Genomic DNA, 18,761 nt, shown 5'->3' with positions numbered 1-18,761 from the left:
CAAAGAGGAATTGAGGAAATATGTAAATACATGTGACACAACATAAAAATAAATAAGAAAATTGGAACAAAAGAAAAAAGGGATAGAAACAAAGGATGAAGTTTAATAAACTATGTATAATGAATGCCATTCAGCCCTATGTACTTGAATAATGTGGCCACAAATTTGACATCAAGTTTCATTATATAAAATTCTATTTTTCCTTTGACTTATAACAGCATTTCAGACTCAGAATTATGAACCCTCAAACGTTCACAAAAGTATTCTAGAAAGTCATGTTATTAAAAATGGCTAATATCTGTTTATAAATGAATAAATAAGACAATTAAAACATGTCCTTCATTTTAAAGTATAAGAATCTGAAAACAGACGATTATGAGATCACATTCAACAGCCAGTCAATCAGCTAGCTAGCTAGCCATGATGATTTTTACTATAATATGTTTCTGAGTTATGTTTCATTAAATAATCTTTCATTGGTTAGAAAAAAACAGGGAGGATAAAAATAGGCTAATGTTCAAACAATGATATTTCCCATGGGTTTTCCTTAAGACAACTTTCTACACATCCATTGGTAGTGTTTCGCTGATGAAAATTCTTACACAAAGCAATGTTTCAGTAATGCCAAAAAGACAGTGGTAAAACAGAAAATATAGTAGTAGTTGTAAGCTACTCCTACATAGCATCCTACTAGGATGAGACCTAATTACATATCTCAACATTTTATAACAGAACAGAAAATATAACAAACAAGCTAGTCATTTTAACAGGAAATAAACAAAATTTCAAATACCAGGTCAGGAAAGCAATGTAAATCTATTTTTGAAGCTATAACATATACTCCAGTGTTTTGTTATTAAACCATACACAATAAATTTTAAAATTGAGTTGACAAAATATTTGAGTTTAATTATAAAGTAAGTGGCATAATGACTTGCTAAAGTTAAAAAGTCAAAATTAAGTGTAAATTTAAAGAATATTTCTTTAAAAATATTTACATAAAGTGATATATACCATACTAAGATGTGTTTTAATTTCACATCAATTCTTTTTACATTCCAGAGAAAATGGTGAACAATAAAACCAATTCTTATATAAGGTATGAGGAAAAAAATCCTATAGAGTGTATGGAAACGAGATTTGTAAATCTACAAAGTTCGGAAAGTCTGACTTAAGCAAGAAAAGGAATAATACAACCTTTCATAATTTGAGTCCAAACATTTAATAGAATAGGATTTTAAAATGCCAATATATTTTTTCAAAACAAACATCTGGAAGATGGAGGTTGTAAAATATTACTAGCAATAGCCTCAGTAGATCACAAAATATAAAATACTGAAACTCCAAATGTCATAAATTATTGAGATAAATATACAAGATTATAATACAAGAAGTATGAAAAAAGACATTAGAATCACTTAGAGAACTGGGACAGAGAAAAGCAGCCCCTGATACCCAGTAGATATCAGACAAGGTCGCTCTGTGACCATGATGGATCAAGACAAAAACAAGATCCTTCTGCAATCATGTCTAACCATACCAAAAAACAATAACCCAAACTACAAATATGTATCATATGTTTATATATTTTTACATAATTATATATTATACATATATGTATTTAAAAATATATATATCTCCCATAATAGAATGTAAGTACCATAAAGGTACAGAAGTAGGGTGACTTCTTCACTATTAAATCATCAGAACCTGAAACAGTAACTAAAAATAGGTATCTGATAAATATCTGTTAAATTAATTACTATTAGATACCAAAGAATCAAATCATAGATACTGTTCCTTAACAACAGCGAAATAAAATTAGATATCACTGACAAAAGTATTTTGTAAACTAAAAAGTATACTTCTAAATAATTAATGGTAAAGAAGTCATAATAAAATATATGAAATAGAACTGAACAAAAATCTTCATATTGAAACTTGTGAGATATAGATGAATCTTCAAGAGATAAATTTAGTTTTATAAATACATACAAAAAGAAGGAAATTTTTTGTTTAGTGATATAAGCGTTTAACCCTAGAATTTTTTTTTTTTTTAATAGTAAACTTCAGGACATAGAAGAAAAAATGAGTCATCATATCCAAGAGCAAAGAATGCCTTTCACTTATACAAGTATACTTTTACATCTTTTCAGGAAGTTTGAAAGTCTTCCGTATGTAGATTTTCTTGTTAACCTTATAGTTAATTATTTTGAATTTTTGGTTGCTGTTTTATATGGGATCTTCTCTTCACTGTGTCTTTTAAAAGGGTATTATTTCTATGGTTGGATTTAGCATGCTATCCTCTAAATTCTTTTATTGTTTGTATTCATTTTAAAGTTGCTTTTCTTAGTTATTCCAGATACATTGTCATATAATCCAAAAATAGAGACGATTTTACTTCTTCGTTTCCAATTTCTATTCCTTTAATTGTTTGTATTTGTCTAAACACATTACTAAAAATCCAATAGTGTTAAAAATAGTGGAGGGAGTGAGCAACCTCACTTTCTTCCTGACTTTAGTACTAATGCCTCTAGTGTTTCCCCATTCAAAAAGGTCCTGGATTCTACATATTTTAACATATATATAAAGAAGTCTGAATTGATTTATTTACATAAATTTCTTTTGTCATGAATGGGTGTTTAATTTTCTAAGAAATATTTTATTGAAGTATACATAGAGAAGATACACAAATTATAGCTGTGTCTTTTATGAATTATGATGAAGTGAACATAGCCATGAAACATCTACCTAGGTGAAGAAATACAATAGAAAAACAAGAAATAGAAGAAAAACAATACAAAACACTCAGAAACCTATATCCCACCTTTACCCAGTCAATATCCTTATCCTCTTCTCTAAAGGAAACTACTATCCTGACGTCTAACATTATAGGTTACTGTAATATGTTTTTGAATTTTATATAAGTTGAATTATACATAATATACTCTTTTCTGTTCAGCTTCTATTTCTAAACATGGTATTTGTAGCAATAGAAAGTTCCTTCACTTTCTTTTTTATCTCTTTTTTTAAAAAAAAAAATTTTATTATGTAATTTTTAGGTATAATTCGACAACTATATACACTACAAAGGGATCAGCACCTCAAGTCTAGTTGCCATTTCATTCATTTTCATTACTGTAACAGAATTCCATTGTTTGGGTATGACACTATCACAATTTACTTATTCACTTTTACAGGTGATGTTATACGTTGCTATGAATAAACTTGTATATGTCTTTTGGTGAACACATATAGGCATTTCTGTCAGGTATATACTTACCCACGGGGTAAGAGTATGATGAACTTTAATCAATATTGCCAAGCAGTTTTCCAAAGTCTTAAGTTAGTGCAAAAGTCATTATAGTTTTTGCAGTTATTTTTAACCTTTTAAACCGCAATTACTTTTGTACCAACCTATCAGTTTTCATTTCTACAAGCTCATATGAGAGCTCTATTTCCTTCTCATCTTCTTTAACAACTGATACTGTCAATAGTTGTACAATGTTAAATAGAAGATACACATGGTTGGCATCTTTACCTCATTTCTTATTGCAGCACGAAAACTTTCATTAATTCACCACTAAGGAGGATACTGTCATAATTTTGGATAAATTAACAAAGTTCAGATTAATGAAGTTCCTTTTTTTCCTAATATAAGAAGAGATTTTTATTTATCATGAAGGGAAGTTGGATTTTATCAGCTGCTGCTTATGTATCTTTTTATTGTCATACATTTTTCTCCTATTTCTGTTAATATGCAAGTTAGATGGATTGATTTTCAAAAGTTAAAACAACTTCATATTCCTGGGATAAGCACAAATTGGTTGTGTTCCTTTGTGCCTTCTCTTTTTGATTCTTGATCAGACTTGCCAGAGATGTATCAGTTTTATTACTCTTTACAAATTCAACTTTTGTTTTTGTTAATGTGCTACTCTTTTGTTTTCTATTTCTTTTAATTGCTGCTCTCATCTTTTATATTAGTTAGAGTTCTGCAGAGAAATAGAATCTATAGGATGAGTGAGTGAGTGTGTGTGTGTGTGTGTGTGTGTGTGTGTGTGTGTATAAAGAGTTTATTATAAGTAATTGGCTCACATGATTATGGAGGCCAACAAGTCCCAAGATCTACTTGTGAAGTGGCAAGCTGGAGACCCAGAGAGCCACTGATGTAGTTCCAGTGTGAGTCCAAGGGCCTGAGAACCAGGAGAACTGATGGTGTAATTCCAATCTGAAGTCCAACAGGCTTAAGATCCAGGAAGAGCTGATGTTTCAGATCAAGTCCAAAGGCATGAAAAGCTGATGTCCCAGTTCAAAAGCAGTCAGGCAGGAGGAGTTCTCTATACCTGGAGGACGGTCAGCCTTTTTGTTCCATTGAGGAAATTGATTGGATGAGGCCTACCCACATTAGGGAGGGCCATCTGATTTACTCGGTCTACTGATTTAAACATTAATTTCATCTAAAAACACCCTCACAGATATACCCAGAATAATATTTGATCAAAATCTGGGCACCCCAGGGCTCAATCATATCAACACATAAAATCATCCCATCTTTATTATCTTCTAGTTTTTTTAGTTTAATTCACCGTTTTTCAATCTTTACACTAAAATCATTGATTTTCAGCCTTTCTTCACTTTTTAATAAATGCAATAAAAATATATAAATTTCCTTCTAAGAACATCTTTAGCTATATTCCATAAGTTTTGACATACGAGGTCTGACAATTAAGCTCACAAACTTTCCACCGGGCACTTACATTGGCAGCACTGTACAAGCAGCTCGGTAAGGTTTCATAACCTTGGTATATCAGTGTCTCACAGCTGTGTTCATGTTGATGTGTGGTGGTGTCTTATTGAATGGCGCTCATTATTGTTGTTGCTTGTTTTTGTGTGCTTTCACGAGAATGTCTGAACTTCAATTAGAGCAACAAACAAACATTAAATTTCTTGCTAACCTTGGCAGGAGTTGAACTGAAATCAGAGACACGTTAGTCCAAGTTTATGGAGATAATGCCACGAAGAAAACAGCTGTGTACAAGTGGATTAAATGTTTTTCTGAGGGGAGATAATGCGTCACTGATGAAGAGAGGCCAGGGCAGTCAATAACGAGCAGAACTGAGGAAAACATTGCAAAAATCCGTTGAATTGTGCGTCAAGCTCATTGGCTGACTGTGAGAAGCATAACAGACCAAGTAAACATCGATAGAGAAACAGTTAGGAAAATCTTAACTGAAACTCTTGGCATGAGGAAGGTGTGTGCAAAAATGGTCCTGAAGAGGACCAAAGGAGAGTTGAAGTTTGCTAAGACCTTTTGGAGAGGAAAGATGATGTTTTGGGCCATGTTATCACTGGTGATAAAATATGGGTGTACCAATATGACCCTGAAATAAAGCATCAAAGTGCACAATGGAGGTCAGCCAGTTCTCCACGACCAAAAAAGTTTCGTCAGTCCAAATCAAGAGTCAAAACGATGTTGCTAACCTTTTTTGGTATCAGAGGGATTATCCATTATGAATTTGTACCAACTGGACAAACAGTTAACCAAGTTTACTATTTGGAAGTGCTGAAAAGGCTGCATGATAAAGTTAGATGACCTGAACTTTTCGTCAACAAGTCATGGCTCTTGCATCACAACAATGCACCAGCTCACACGGCATTCTCTGTGAGGGTTTTTAACTAGTAAACAAATACCTGTATTGGAACACCCTCTCTACTCATCTGATCTGGCCCCCAATGACTTTTTTCTTTACCTGAAGATAAAGGAAATATTGAAGGAAGACATTTTGATGACATTCAGGACATCAAGGGTAATACGACAGCTCTGAGTGCCATTCCACAAAAAAGGGTTCCAAAATTGCTTTGAAGGGTGGAATAGGTGTTGGCATCAGTGCATAGCTTCCCAAGGGGAGTACTTCGGAGGTGACCATAGTGATATTCAGCAATGAGGTATGTAGCACTTTAGCTAGGATGAGTTCACGAACTTAATTGTCTGACCTCGTATGTGGGTTGGAAAGAAGGCATTGTTGCAACAGCTTAAATTCTGGGATTCTCATTTACCTAATTTAGTTATGCCTTTTGGGCAGCTCAAGGCTGATTTCGTGACTACCCCTTCCATTGTAAAATGGATTGTCACTTCCCTCAATCACACCACTCAAAGAATATAACATCTAACTCATGCTGAGCAACTCAGGTTACAGTTATTTGGTATCCCATGATTAGTTGTTCAGTTGCTACAGGGCACGTAAGCATGCTAGCAATTGCTGTGAAAATGAAGCGTAGTGTTGTGACTCTCTTATTGGGCTTTCCAATAGAGCATTCTTGTCTACTAGATACACTAAGCTCCATCAGATGTACTAGATTACAGATACCAAGTGGTGAAGTACCTTGCAAAGCAGCTTGAAGGGCTCTTTTTTTCTCTAGGCCCCATTAAAAACTGTCAGACTTTTGGATAACCTAAAAAAATAATCTGCAACAGTAATTTCAAGGGCATTATATACTATTATCCAAATCCGAAAAGGCCCACCAAGTGATATGACACTTTCTTAGTAAGGAGAAGTACAAAAGCTTGTGCATTACCTTAGAGGAGGTGCCCTTACACACCCCAGACCATCAGACACTCAAAACACATATCACATATAGGGCAAGGTCCTGGATCTTTGGGGGATTTTCCTCCCACCCCGACACATGAGTCTTATGAACTATATAGGTACTTGCCACTTCTGCTCACCATATCCAATTAGTACCATATAGTAAAGAAAGTGAACACGCCGTATCCTGCCAAGATAAGCAAGGTTCTTAAGGACTATATTTTGACAGAGAGAAAGAAAAATAACACAGTCTCAGGAAAAGATTGTAAAGTTATACTGCTCTCCCTTTCTATAAAAAACAAGCTGTTTTTGATCCTTCCTGCTGATGGATATTGAGTTCACTAAATCAATAATTGTTTATCAAGTGACATGGGCTATGTTAATCTGCACCTGTAACAGTATCAATAGCAAGGCATGTGGAATTGGGGCTATCGGTTGGTTAATTTTTATAGGAGTTTACTAACCACAAGCTCAGTCTGTTGTTTTTTGCAGAATGAAGATAATGAAATTCGACAAAGGTGTATCAGTGCCCACTACCATTGCATCATTTAAGGGTAACTGTGTTAATCTCTGTTACTCGTCCAGGGATATTGCCTGGCTTTTGTTTATAATCTTGGCAGGGAGAGAGTCTCAGGAGTTTTCATTTGTCCCTTCCAACTGTAATCATTCTTATTCCAATGTCAGGAAACCAATATGAAGATTAAGCAAGCAAGCTTTTTAGCACATCTGCACAAATTATACAACTGGAATGTGAAACAACTGGTGTGTCTGCATATTGAATCTACTATGAGATACACTGGGCCCAAACTCCATTTATCACGTAGTTACCTAGTACCATACACCAAACTAGAAGATCACAATTGCTTTTTGGATCTTTTGGTATCAATGTCTGCCCTGAACCTATAGCTAACACTGGTGAGAAAGTAAACAGTTATTCCTGCAAAAAACCATGCACGCTTTCATAATTACTATATGTACTTATGGGGGGCATTTCAGGGTCCTTCTTCAGGGCAACTGGCCTCTCCCGTCCAATCAATAGCCTCTAGGTCTGTGAGCTGATTTACATCTGGAAACCTGATGAGGTATTGTGATTTTTCATTTTGGTGTTCAATGCCAAGAGCCAAACTGTTCTTGATTTTTTTTTCTGATTATGAAAATCAAACAACACACCAGTCAGCTGCCCACATAATTTTGCTCATGATATATTAGCTACTGCCACAGATTTCTGCATTACCACCTCAGTCTTGCTGCTTGTTGTGGTAATTATGTTAATATTGCCAGGTAACTACCTGTATTGCCATCTGACTGCTAGCAATCCATGAGAGTTAATCCTTATAGATATTATGCAGCCTGGTTGTCGGCCATCATCTCCTACTGTTAATGAAAGCCAAACAAGGACAACCATTACCAAACTTCTCAAATATGCTGTTACTCTTCTTTCCAGAGCATTCTTTATTAGGTTAGGTGAAGACAGTGTCCTTAGGAGCCTCCTAGGGAACACAGTCAGGAGTTAAGTTTCCAGGACAAAGAATATGTCAGTTTTAACATTCCCATCTCCTTGTCTTCTGACCCCTTCTTTAATATCATACCAAAAGGCTCTGGCATCTTTGTTTGCTATATGGCTCTTTGAGTCCAGACTTCAAGGAGTCACCCCCAGTAAAAGAGTAGAATCAAATTCTGGTGTCCTCCTTGAAGTATGAAAGCTCAAATCACGGTGGAGTGACCCCATGCAAATAAAATGTAGCTCCCAAATTCAAACCCTTAAAAACAAAAGCACTCCTACATACTGAGGGGTATTCTCTTTTTTTCATATGTAGTCCATTTCTTCCTGGAGGAATATTCTGCTATGTTAAGCTGCGGTGAGACCTGAGATCTGATTCTGATTATTGGCCTGGAGGTAATGAGATTGGAGGTCAGTGTTGTGAGGATAAACATCATCAGGCAAGAAAACTACCTCAGGTGAGGTCATTTCATAGTCTCTTAGAAAAGGGAAACTTATGGAAACAGTGAAAGAGGTACTTTTGCTGGTCAAGAGGGTTTGAGGAAATTGGAGGAGGTGGAGTTAATAATATCCTCAGGCTTATCTACATAAGTTTCCCTGCCCCATGTGTAGCGTTTGAATAATGTCCCCCCAATTTATGTCTACCCAGAACCTCAGAATGTGTCCTTATTTGGAAATGAGGTCTTTACAGATGAAATTAGTTAACAATTTTGAGATGAAATTGTCCTTGATTTAGGATGGGCCCTAAATCCAACTCTGTGTCCTTATAAAAGAAGAGAAGACATAGAGACATAGAAAAGAAAGCTATGTGAACACGGAGGAAAAAACTGGAGTTATGATGCCACAAATAAAATTATAAGGAGCCACCAGAAGGTGGAAGAGGCAAGGACGGTGTCATGTGGGGTCTCAGCTCCTGCTCCCCGCACCAGAACGCAGGACATGGTGAGGTCAAAAAGGAACACCCACAGAGCCATAGATAGGGGAGTCATACCACTATATTCTCGCCGGCGGCTGGGTTGGAGACACAGGAAGCAGGAGCCACATGATCCGCAATCCGCCTTCTGCTTCTCTGCCAACCAACTAACCAGCATAGCCACGGCAGTTATATCAGTGGCCAATGGCTAACTGGTTACAGCTAATGGCCAACTAGTTACAACGGATGGCCATCTACTACCCAAGCCATCACATTTCCATGTGAGGCTGAGAGCCTGGAAACTGCTCTATGGGACTCTGTCCCCACAGAAGGATTCTCTCCTAGAGCCTTCAGAGGGAGCATGGCCTGACCAAGACCTTGACTGAGGACTTCTGGCTTCCAAACTGCGAAACAATCAATTTCTGTCGTTTTAAGTCACCCAGTTTATAGAATTTTGTTATGGCAGCCCTACGAAGCTAGTATACGAGGTGTCCAGGTCATACTCTCTCCTCATTAGCGCTTTGACTTTAACAAACAAGACCTATCAAATTATGCATTTACTCTCCTTATAAACACATCCTTGGCCTATTTTTAGCACAGTCTTCCATAGAGCTGTAGTAATTAACTGTTCTGAGTTGAACGTTTTATTTTCACAGTCTCCAGTGCTTTGGAAGGCAAAATTATAGCCTCCAATAGATGTCTATGCCCTAATCCTCAGAACCTATCAATATGTTACCTTATATGACAAAAAAAGGCTTTTCAGATATATAAGGTTTGTTGAGATGTGGAGAGTATCCTGGATTATCATGGTGGGCCCAATCTAATTATAAGTCCTTAAGAGTGGAGAACCATTCCCAGCAGTGGTTAGATAGAAAGAGATGTGATGACTGAAGAAGGTCAAAGAGATGATATATTGCTGTCTTTGAAGATGGAAGCTGCAAGCCTAGGACTGTGTGTATAGCCGATTAAAGCTGAAAAAGACCATAAAACAGGTTTTCCTCTAGAGCTACTAGAAAGGAATGCAACCCTGCCAATGTCTTGATTTTAGCCTAATGAGACCTACCATGTTTCCCCAAAAATAAGACCTAGCCAGACAATCAACTCTAATGCATCTTTTGGAGCAAAAATTAATATAAGACCCGGTCTTATTTTACTATAATATAAGACTGGGTATAATATAATGTAATATAATATAATTTAAATAATATAATATAATATTCCAGTCTTATTTTACTGTAAGACCAGGTCTTTTATAATATAATATAAGACTGGGTCTTAATTTTTGCTCCTAAAAGAATCATTAGAGCTGATTATCCAGCTAGGTCTTATTTTTGGGGAAACACAGTATGTTGGGCTATGGCTTACAAAATTATAAGATAATACATTTATATCGTTTCAAACTGCAAAATTTTTGATAACTTATGTTGGGATAGATAATAATATAAATGGCACCAAAGGAAGTTATTTTATTTCATTATGTTATAATTATCATTGTCTTTTATCAATTAAGCACCACAAGTATATGATTTCTCATTGTCTTACCTTTCCATCAGGCCCTCATCCCAATTATTTATAGGAGAATGTTCAAGTAACTGTGATGTCACTGCATGATAAGGTTTAATACCACTTCACTTGGCACCTTCAATGGGTTCTTTGATTTTAGATAAAAGACAATCAAACTCCAAAATCCCATCCTGAGGGTCTACAATCTAGAACACATGTACACAAATTTTTAATGTAAAGGGATAGATAGAAATATTTTAGGCTTTGCAGGCCATATAGTTCTTTCACAACTGCTCAGCCTTGCTCTTGTCATAAGAAAGCAGCCACAGATAATATGTTAATGGATAAACATGGTTTTGTTCCAATAAAACATTTTACAAAAACAGGCAGCATGCCAGATTTGTCCCATGGGCTGTAGTTTCCAATTGCTGATCTAGAACAATTCTGACAACTATTGTCTTAACCAAGGTTCTGTAGAAAACCCTGTGAGGTAAGGCTTAAATGCTAATGTTTCACTGAGAACTGCAATTTCAGGGCTGCAAGAATAAGGAAAAGTGAAGTAAATACCATGTTTCCCCGAAAATAAGACCTAGCTGGACCATCAACTCTAATGTGTCTTTTGGAGCAAAAATTAATATAAGACCCAACCTTATTTTAATATATGTCTTATATTATATATAAGACTGGGTCTTATATAACACAACATAAGACCAGGGATAACATAACATAACATAACATAACATAACATAACATAACATAACATAACATAACATAACATCACATAACATCACATAACATATAATATAATACTGGGTCTAATATGAACTTTTGCTCCAAAAGACGCATTAGAGCTGATGGTCTGGCTAGGTTTTATTTTCGGGGAAACACAGTAAATAAAAATAAGGTGATTCATTATCACACTAACCACTATTTCATGGAGAGAAGCAGTGGAGTGTGTGCTAATTACTTCGCAAGTGTATCTGCTGGGAATTGCAGGATGTCTAACAGTTTATGTGGAAAAACCATGATTCAGAATAGCCTAACCATAGGGAGGGAGAGAAGGAGAAATTATTTCATGTGTCTTGTCTAATATGTGTCAAGGTTTTCTCAATGAGAAGTTAAGCTCCCCTTCACTTCAGAGTTGTGTCATTTGACCCCTGTGGCAGCTGTTAGGGAAGCAAGATCTCATGCCTTATAGTATGGCACATTATCTGAATCCAGAGTTAAAGGATGGAGCCAGAGGCTCTGGGCATAGCCAGTCAACTTCAGGAAGTAGTACTGCCTGAGGTTGATTAATCCTGCCAAAACTGAGGTGAAACAAACAGCCAAGAGTTCAGGAGACAAGCAATACTGAGAGAATCTGGGGAGACATACACAATACTATATCCAATACAAACATCTCTCAATTCAAGAGCACCCTCTTCCAGTTGGAAATTAACGTACAGTTTCTTTAGTAAATGTTATCTTAGGGAGAGGATGATCTATTTTCTGATTCTATAATACAGTCTTGTTTCAGTAGGAACCTTAATATCAGCAATTTGTACCTTCTTTCATTTCACCAACAAGCCTCTGTGGAAGTTTTCCCCTTCCCAGTTGAATTATCCCAGAAATGCAAAAATGTTAACATATTTCAACAAAATAAAAACTTAAGAAATAATCATCTTGTAATATTAGAGCCTGACAGCTTTTTTTTTTTTATCGTATTGTAAATGCCTGGTAAATTTTTAAGTGCTGAGGCAATCACTTTGAAGATATCCATCTCAAATAAACACATTGACAGCTACAGGACTAAATTAAATCCCTTGTTTTTAGAAAGCCCTGATTGATTTAGATAACTGACTATTTGACTGATGGCTAGCTTTCCCTTTTCTGCACTTTAATTACTGCTCTTATGTTTTAAATTCACCAATAAAGAGTAAACCTACTAATCACAGGCGCCCCACCCTCAACCCCAAGAACGGCGGAACCCCAGGCCTGCAAGCATGTTCTCTGTCTGGACACATGACCTCACTTTGTGGCCCCAGGCATACCCTGTACCCTCCGGGACCTGAATAATAAACCTGGTTTTTAAAAGCTCCCTGGTGTTGCTGAGGTACATCTTGCAACCATAACAATACCCACAAGGGCCAGTCCAGCCATAACATTGGCTTCAAAAGGTGCAATGTCTACGGAGCTCACCTTGCACCCCAGTGATTGCCCCCAGGTATTTCTAACCCATTGCAGCTCCACAATAGGCTGAGACCAGCACAAAACACATCTTGATGCATATGGAATAGCATTCAGTACCATCCATAATTTAAAACTCAGAATATTGGAAATAGGTGGAAACTTTTTAACGTCTTAAAAACCAAAATCAACCAAAGACTTGAAGCAAACATCTTACTTAATGTTGAAACCTTGGAGGCATTTCCTTTGTGCTTAATTAATTAATACCACTTATATTCAACATTGCACTGAGTTCTTATGCAACAAAACACATACATAAAAAACTATAAATATTGGAAATGAAGAAACAAAATTTGTCTATATTTGCTATGCTTTTATATAGAGAATATTCCAGATAATCTAAGGACAGCTGTTAAAAACAAACCATTCAGAATACAAAATAACAAAAATCAGCAAGATTTCATACACTAAAAATCAATTATGAAATTGATTTAAAAAATACACAGCAATAATATCTATAAGGTACTTAGAATTAAGTCAACAAAAGATATGTAAGACTTTTGTGAGAAAAGTTATAAAGTTACATATAAAGACATAAAAGAAAGCCAAAATAAATATATCATGTTTACAGATGGAACACTCATATCTTAACGATGTAAATTTTCTCTAATCAGCATATCCAAGTTTCAAACAAAATCCCAACAGGGATTAACACAGAGCTTGTTAAACTGATTCTAAAATTCATATAGTAGAATGGTCAGAAAAAGCCAAGATAGGGGAGGGAGAAAAAGGGGGCCTACCAGATAACAGGATATCTTGTAAAGTTATTAAAGTGTGCTGTTAGTAAAATAATAAATATATTAGTTCAACACTGTAAAAAGCCCAGAAAAAGACCCATCCAAATATGGGAAGTACACACAAGTGAGATATCCTCATACATCAGTGGAAACTGAATTGACTATTGGATAAGTGAATTAGTTATACGTAAATATAAAAGTATACCCTTACCTCAAATCAACATAAAATAAATTACATATACAGACTAAAATCTAATTGTAAAATGGAAAGACTTAAAACTGATAGAAAGAAACGGGATTATATTTTCCCTCAGGAAGGGAAAGATTTACTGAATAAGGAACAAAATGCAGGTATCAAATTAAAAGACTGATAAAAATGAATACAATTAAAATAAAAAACTTCTTTATGATACAAGGCTACTGGATGGAAAAACCAATCTACAAGAAGTCAAGTGATTTATTCTAGAATATATACTAATAAGTAGGAGAGCCATATTTAAACACATGGTCTTCTGACTTTAATACTAATTTATTTTGCATTCTTCTCCAATTTTAATTATATAATTATCACACATTATATTCCTTCATAAAAATTTGCACAGTATAAGTAAATAAGACTAACTTTGACCATTTCCCCACTTCCAATCTTCAGTATCCTCCCCAGATTTGTACATATCCTTTCAGAATTTTTCCTTAGGTATTTGAATATATAAGTAAATAAATATATGAATGCATTATTCAAGTGGTTTTACACTACACTTATTGTTCTGCAACTTTTCTTTTTTAAAAACATGGCTTAAAGAACTTTCCATATCAGCACAGCGTTCCACAGTATGGATATGTCACCATTCATGTATTCAATTTTCTATTAATAGACCATTAGGTTGTTTTTAAGCATTTTATCCCTTGGTATGGATATGTCAGCATTCATTTATTCAATTTTCTATTAATAGACCATTAGATTGTTTTTAGTATTTTATCCCTTGGTCATATAAAGAGGACAGATATCTGAAATGGATTTTCTAGGTCATAACAAATATATGTTTTAAATGTTGACAATGCCAAATTGCCCATACTGATATATGTACCTATTATTACTGTATCTAGGTGGCAATTTTTCAATGCTTTTTCCATTATTTGATATTATTAATATTTTTAAATTTTAACTTTTTGCCAGGAGGATGGGGGAAAAATAGTATATTGCATTTCCCTAGTATTACTAGTGAGGCTGTTTCCTCCTCATTGCCAATCCCTGCTCTCTAGAGGTAAAAGGTAGCAAGCAACTTATACTCTTATAATTGTCTTTTCTAGTACACTTACTTTCTATATTACTAAATATATTTATATTGCCACTTCTTGATTTTTTAATAAGACATTAACTATTGATTTCCTAGTATGAAATATAAGGATTTAATACAAGTTCTTAACATACTTTGCATGTTCATTATTTGCCTGCTGTATATGTACCACCTTGTTGCCTGTCTCTTATGATTGTCTTGTTATGGTATATTCCTTAATTTTTAGGTTTTAAGTCTTGTCTAAGGATGTCCCTACGCCATAGTAACAAGCTATTTCCTAGTTTCTTGTAAAACTTCCCGAGTTGTCATTTTTGACATTTTGATAGTTATGTATTTTCTCTATCTGGAATTTATTTCTGTGAATGGTATTAGATCTCACTATTTTATTCAAAATAAATCGCCAATTGTCCAACACCATTTATTCAACAGTTTATCATATTCTAAAACATCTTCTCTAAAATGTACAAAATTTGTCCAAATGCCTAAACCTTTTCTGGAATATCTATTTAGATCTATTGGTCTTCTAGTATACCCCTGTACCAATATCACAACATAATTCTTTTTCCAAAATGTGTTGGCTGTTCTTAAACATTTTCTTTTTCTTATGAATTTTAGAATCAGCTTGTGAGCTTTTTAAAAATAAATTCTGATAATATCTGACTGGAATCACACTGTTTTTGTGGATCAATTTGAAGAAATCTAATGTTCTTCCTATTGCCATCAAGTGGACTTGGCTTTTGAGTTCTAAATCTATTAGACTAATTCAGTTTCCATCATTTAAAAATAAACAAAGAACCAAACCTATACTACATAATTTATTGAAGTGTTTTCTACAGTACTTAGCAAAAATGATATACTTGAAGTGACATTATTTCAGTGAAAGTGACACTTTAGATCTTTCCATGTTAACAACTTTGTATTCTCATCATCAAAAGAAAAGTATGAATAGTCAATATGAATAGGATTATTTCTTAATAATCTTAGAACATTTTCTATATTATTACCTACTTATAAAATCAAGATTGGCTAATTTATGATTATTTAATATTGTTATTTATCATTACCAAAACTGAATAGCAGAGGCCAATGGTTAATGATACTGATATTCATATTGTTAAGTTCAAGGATAGAATATTTGAAAATTAAAATTGTTCCACATGTTACATGCCTTATTTGAAATTTTAGAATTAAATATCAACTTTAGTTCTAGGTAAAACTAAATATTTAACTTGGGACCATTATTAGTGTGAATAATTCATTCATTCATTTATTTGCTCATTCATTCATTCAACATATTTTAATTTTAAATTACATTAAATGCTATGAACTGTGCTATAGATGTTATGTATCAAATAACAATAAGAAATACTTTTATTCAAGAATGAGGAAAATAAATGCAAGAATAATGGTATTGTAATACTCACTTTCCCTTCATCTCTTGGGCTATCACTTAAATGTACAACTGGACCTGGATGAGTCTTTGTGGATCTGTTAAATCAATTCAAAACAGTAATTAAAAAATAAACATTAAAACACCTTGCCATTAAAAATTAGAACAAAGAAATTAAGATTATATTGGAATACATTCCCAATATTCTGGGGTTTAGCTTACATTCATTTGAAGTTGGTTGTTTTACTTTAAGACTACTTTTCTCTCTCTTACTAAATCCATTAAAGTAGGTGTAACTTTTTAAAAAATCAGATTTAAGAACATAGATCCACAAAACAATGGGATTCTTTATTATTGCATATGTTTATTGACAGATCTGGGCCTCTGAAAATTTGAAATTGAACTTTTACATATACAGACAAAGGAAAACTTATACAGCCACAAGGCTGATGATATAAACCTGTTTCAACCAAAGTAAATACCTGATTTAAAATTTCTTTCTGACATGAAATCTCTGATTTTGCTCCTACAAACTAGTACACACGTTCCTTTAATTTACCAGAAAGCTCTCTCTAGTGATAGCCAGCATACAGAAAACTGACAAACTAGGGAAACCTAGTTCGCTGGTTTTGTCTCATTTATCTGGTTATCCAGGGTAATCGATAGCAGATCATTACGAGTTAAAGGGATCTGTGTTCTGTCAATCTAACTTTAAATTCATTCTACTCTGATATCTGGTATGTTTCTTTTGTATTTCCTACTTTAACTTACATCATTGTTGAATGTGATTATGTCATGCTTAAATATGATAAGGCCTTATATGACCATTGATTTATTATTGCTCAGTTTTCCTCATCCTTTCTGACTTAATTGGGCCAGATTAATTCTATTATGATTATATTGAAATAGTTATAATTTCTTAAGTACATATGAAAATCATCAAAGATTCTGCAGAAAACAATAAAGATTTAAATTTTAAAAACTTTTTGGAATCAGAGAAAAGTGACTAAGTAACTCCAGGTTCCTGAGTCCTCAGAGTGACTTAGGAGAATAAATACAGATTTACTAGATATTGTTAGTGGTTTAAACCTAAATTTTCTCATCTAAAAATGGAGATAAAAGTACTGACCCTACTGAACAATTGTGAGGATTAGAATATACATATAGCACCAAATGTAATGCAAAAACATAGTAACTTCAATAAATAGTATGTATTATGGTTGTTGAAATCATTGGAATATCTGCAAATCAGAGTTACTATTTGCATTCTAGAATATATGCAGGAAAAAAGAAACTAAACAAGGCTTCATAAAAAGTGTACAGAGCTTTTTGCAATTATATCATTTACACATAAATGCAGTGTTTTATTTCAATATAAATGCCTCTGATAAGGGACAGTGTCCTTTAATTATCTTTTGGGAACTAAAAATACGCAATAAACCACAAACTCCCATCTGTCTCTTGAGTTTGATTGCAACAACAAATACTAAAGCATACTCCATGATAAACTAGTGAACATATAAGGTATTTTACATAGCATTTCTTATCTAAAAAGTCTGGGAAACTCTGAATTAAATAAAGTTAAATATTTTTTCTCCTATACAAATTCTTGGGGCTATAATATGCAAATAAGCATTGCAAATCTTTAATATTTTCGAAAATTATTGGGCAATAGAATCCTTTTTCATTGATTTATTAAGGGAATCACTGAAATATACTTTGAGAAACACTAATTAGACCATATGCAAGACTCTTCATTTCGATTCTCAGACTACAAAAACACTCAAGATCAGAAAATAGTCTAGCATTAAACTTCACTTATTTCTAATGACTTTTTCAGACTATAGAATAAATTTTATTTATTGTAAAAAAAGAGAAAACTTATAAAATACCAAAAGTGAAAAATCGTTCATATTATTTCACTGCCTCAACATAATGACTGACATTTTGATGTATTTTTTCTGACATTTCCCTAACATTAAACTTCCAAAAACCACCAAGTGTTCCTTACAAAGCTTACAGCATCAGAAATGACTTAAAAATAATAAAGCATCTGTATATTTTGGATTCTGTAATTCCCACAAAAATTACTTCAGATAGAATTATCAATGAACTGAAATTCATGTGATACCCATTTAAATAATACCCATTTTCTAAGTATACCTATTTGTTTCTCCTCCTCCCATTCACCACAATGGCTTCTTGATAGTGTCCTTTGTAGACATATTGTTATTCTTTTATATTCTATCCTAGACTGCCACTTATTCCCATATTAGTGGTCATGAATTCAACAGTCCACAGGACCCAGGCAAGTATTGCAAATAAGTTAAATAAGCTGAATAAGAACTGTGCCAAACTGGATAGAACATTACCCATCTACAAAAGTAAAGTTACAGTTAATAACTGACTGCCATGCAAGAATACTGAACTAGGATCATCTAATCATGAATTGTTTGTCATGAAAAGATGGAAATCCAAATTTTTATTTCTACTCAACCAATTTTTAAATATTAGAAACTAATAACTCAGAATATATTTAAGTATTCTGATGGCCAAACAAAACATAGCTGCGAGTTAGAATTGACTGACCTCTTTTCTACACATTC

At 33.9% G+C, this 18,761-nt stretch overlaps 1 protein-coding gene across 6 annotated transcripts in view; it reads right to left on the bottom strand.

Annotated features, from left to right (window-relative positions):
* The window catches only part of STXBP5L (syntaxin binding protein 5L), a 252,481-nt gene that overhangs the window by 154,939 nt on the left and 78,781 nt on the right, over positions 1-18,761 (bottom strand). For all 6 annotated transcript variants that reach the window (XM_081030031.1, XM_081030026.1, XM_081030027.1 and 3 more), the window contains exon 7: positions 16,190-16,253. In XM_081030031.1, coding sequence (XP_080886157.1) covers positions 16,190-16,253 — 64 coding nt within the window. The remainder of the gene's footprint in view (positions 1-16,189; positions 16,254-18,761) is intronic.

This window comes from Rhinolophus hipposideros (genome assembly GCF_964194185.1).
Source record: "Rhinolophus hipposideros genome assembly, chromosome: 2".
NCBI lineage: Eukaryota > Metazoa > Chordata > Mammalia > Chiroptera > Rhinolophidae > Rhinolophus > Rhinolophus hipposideros.
This window is presented reverse-complemented; position numbering and strand designations above follow the sequence as displayed.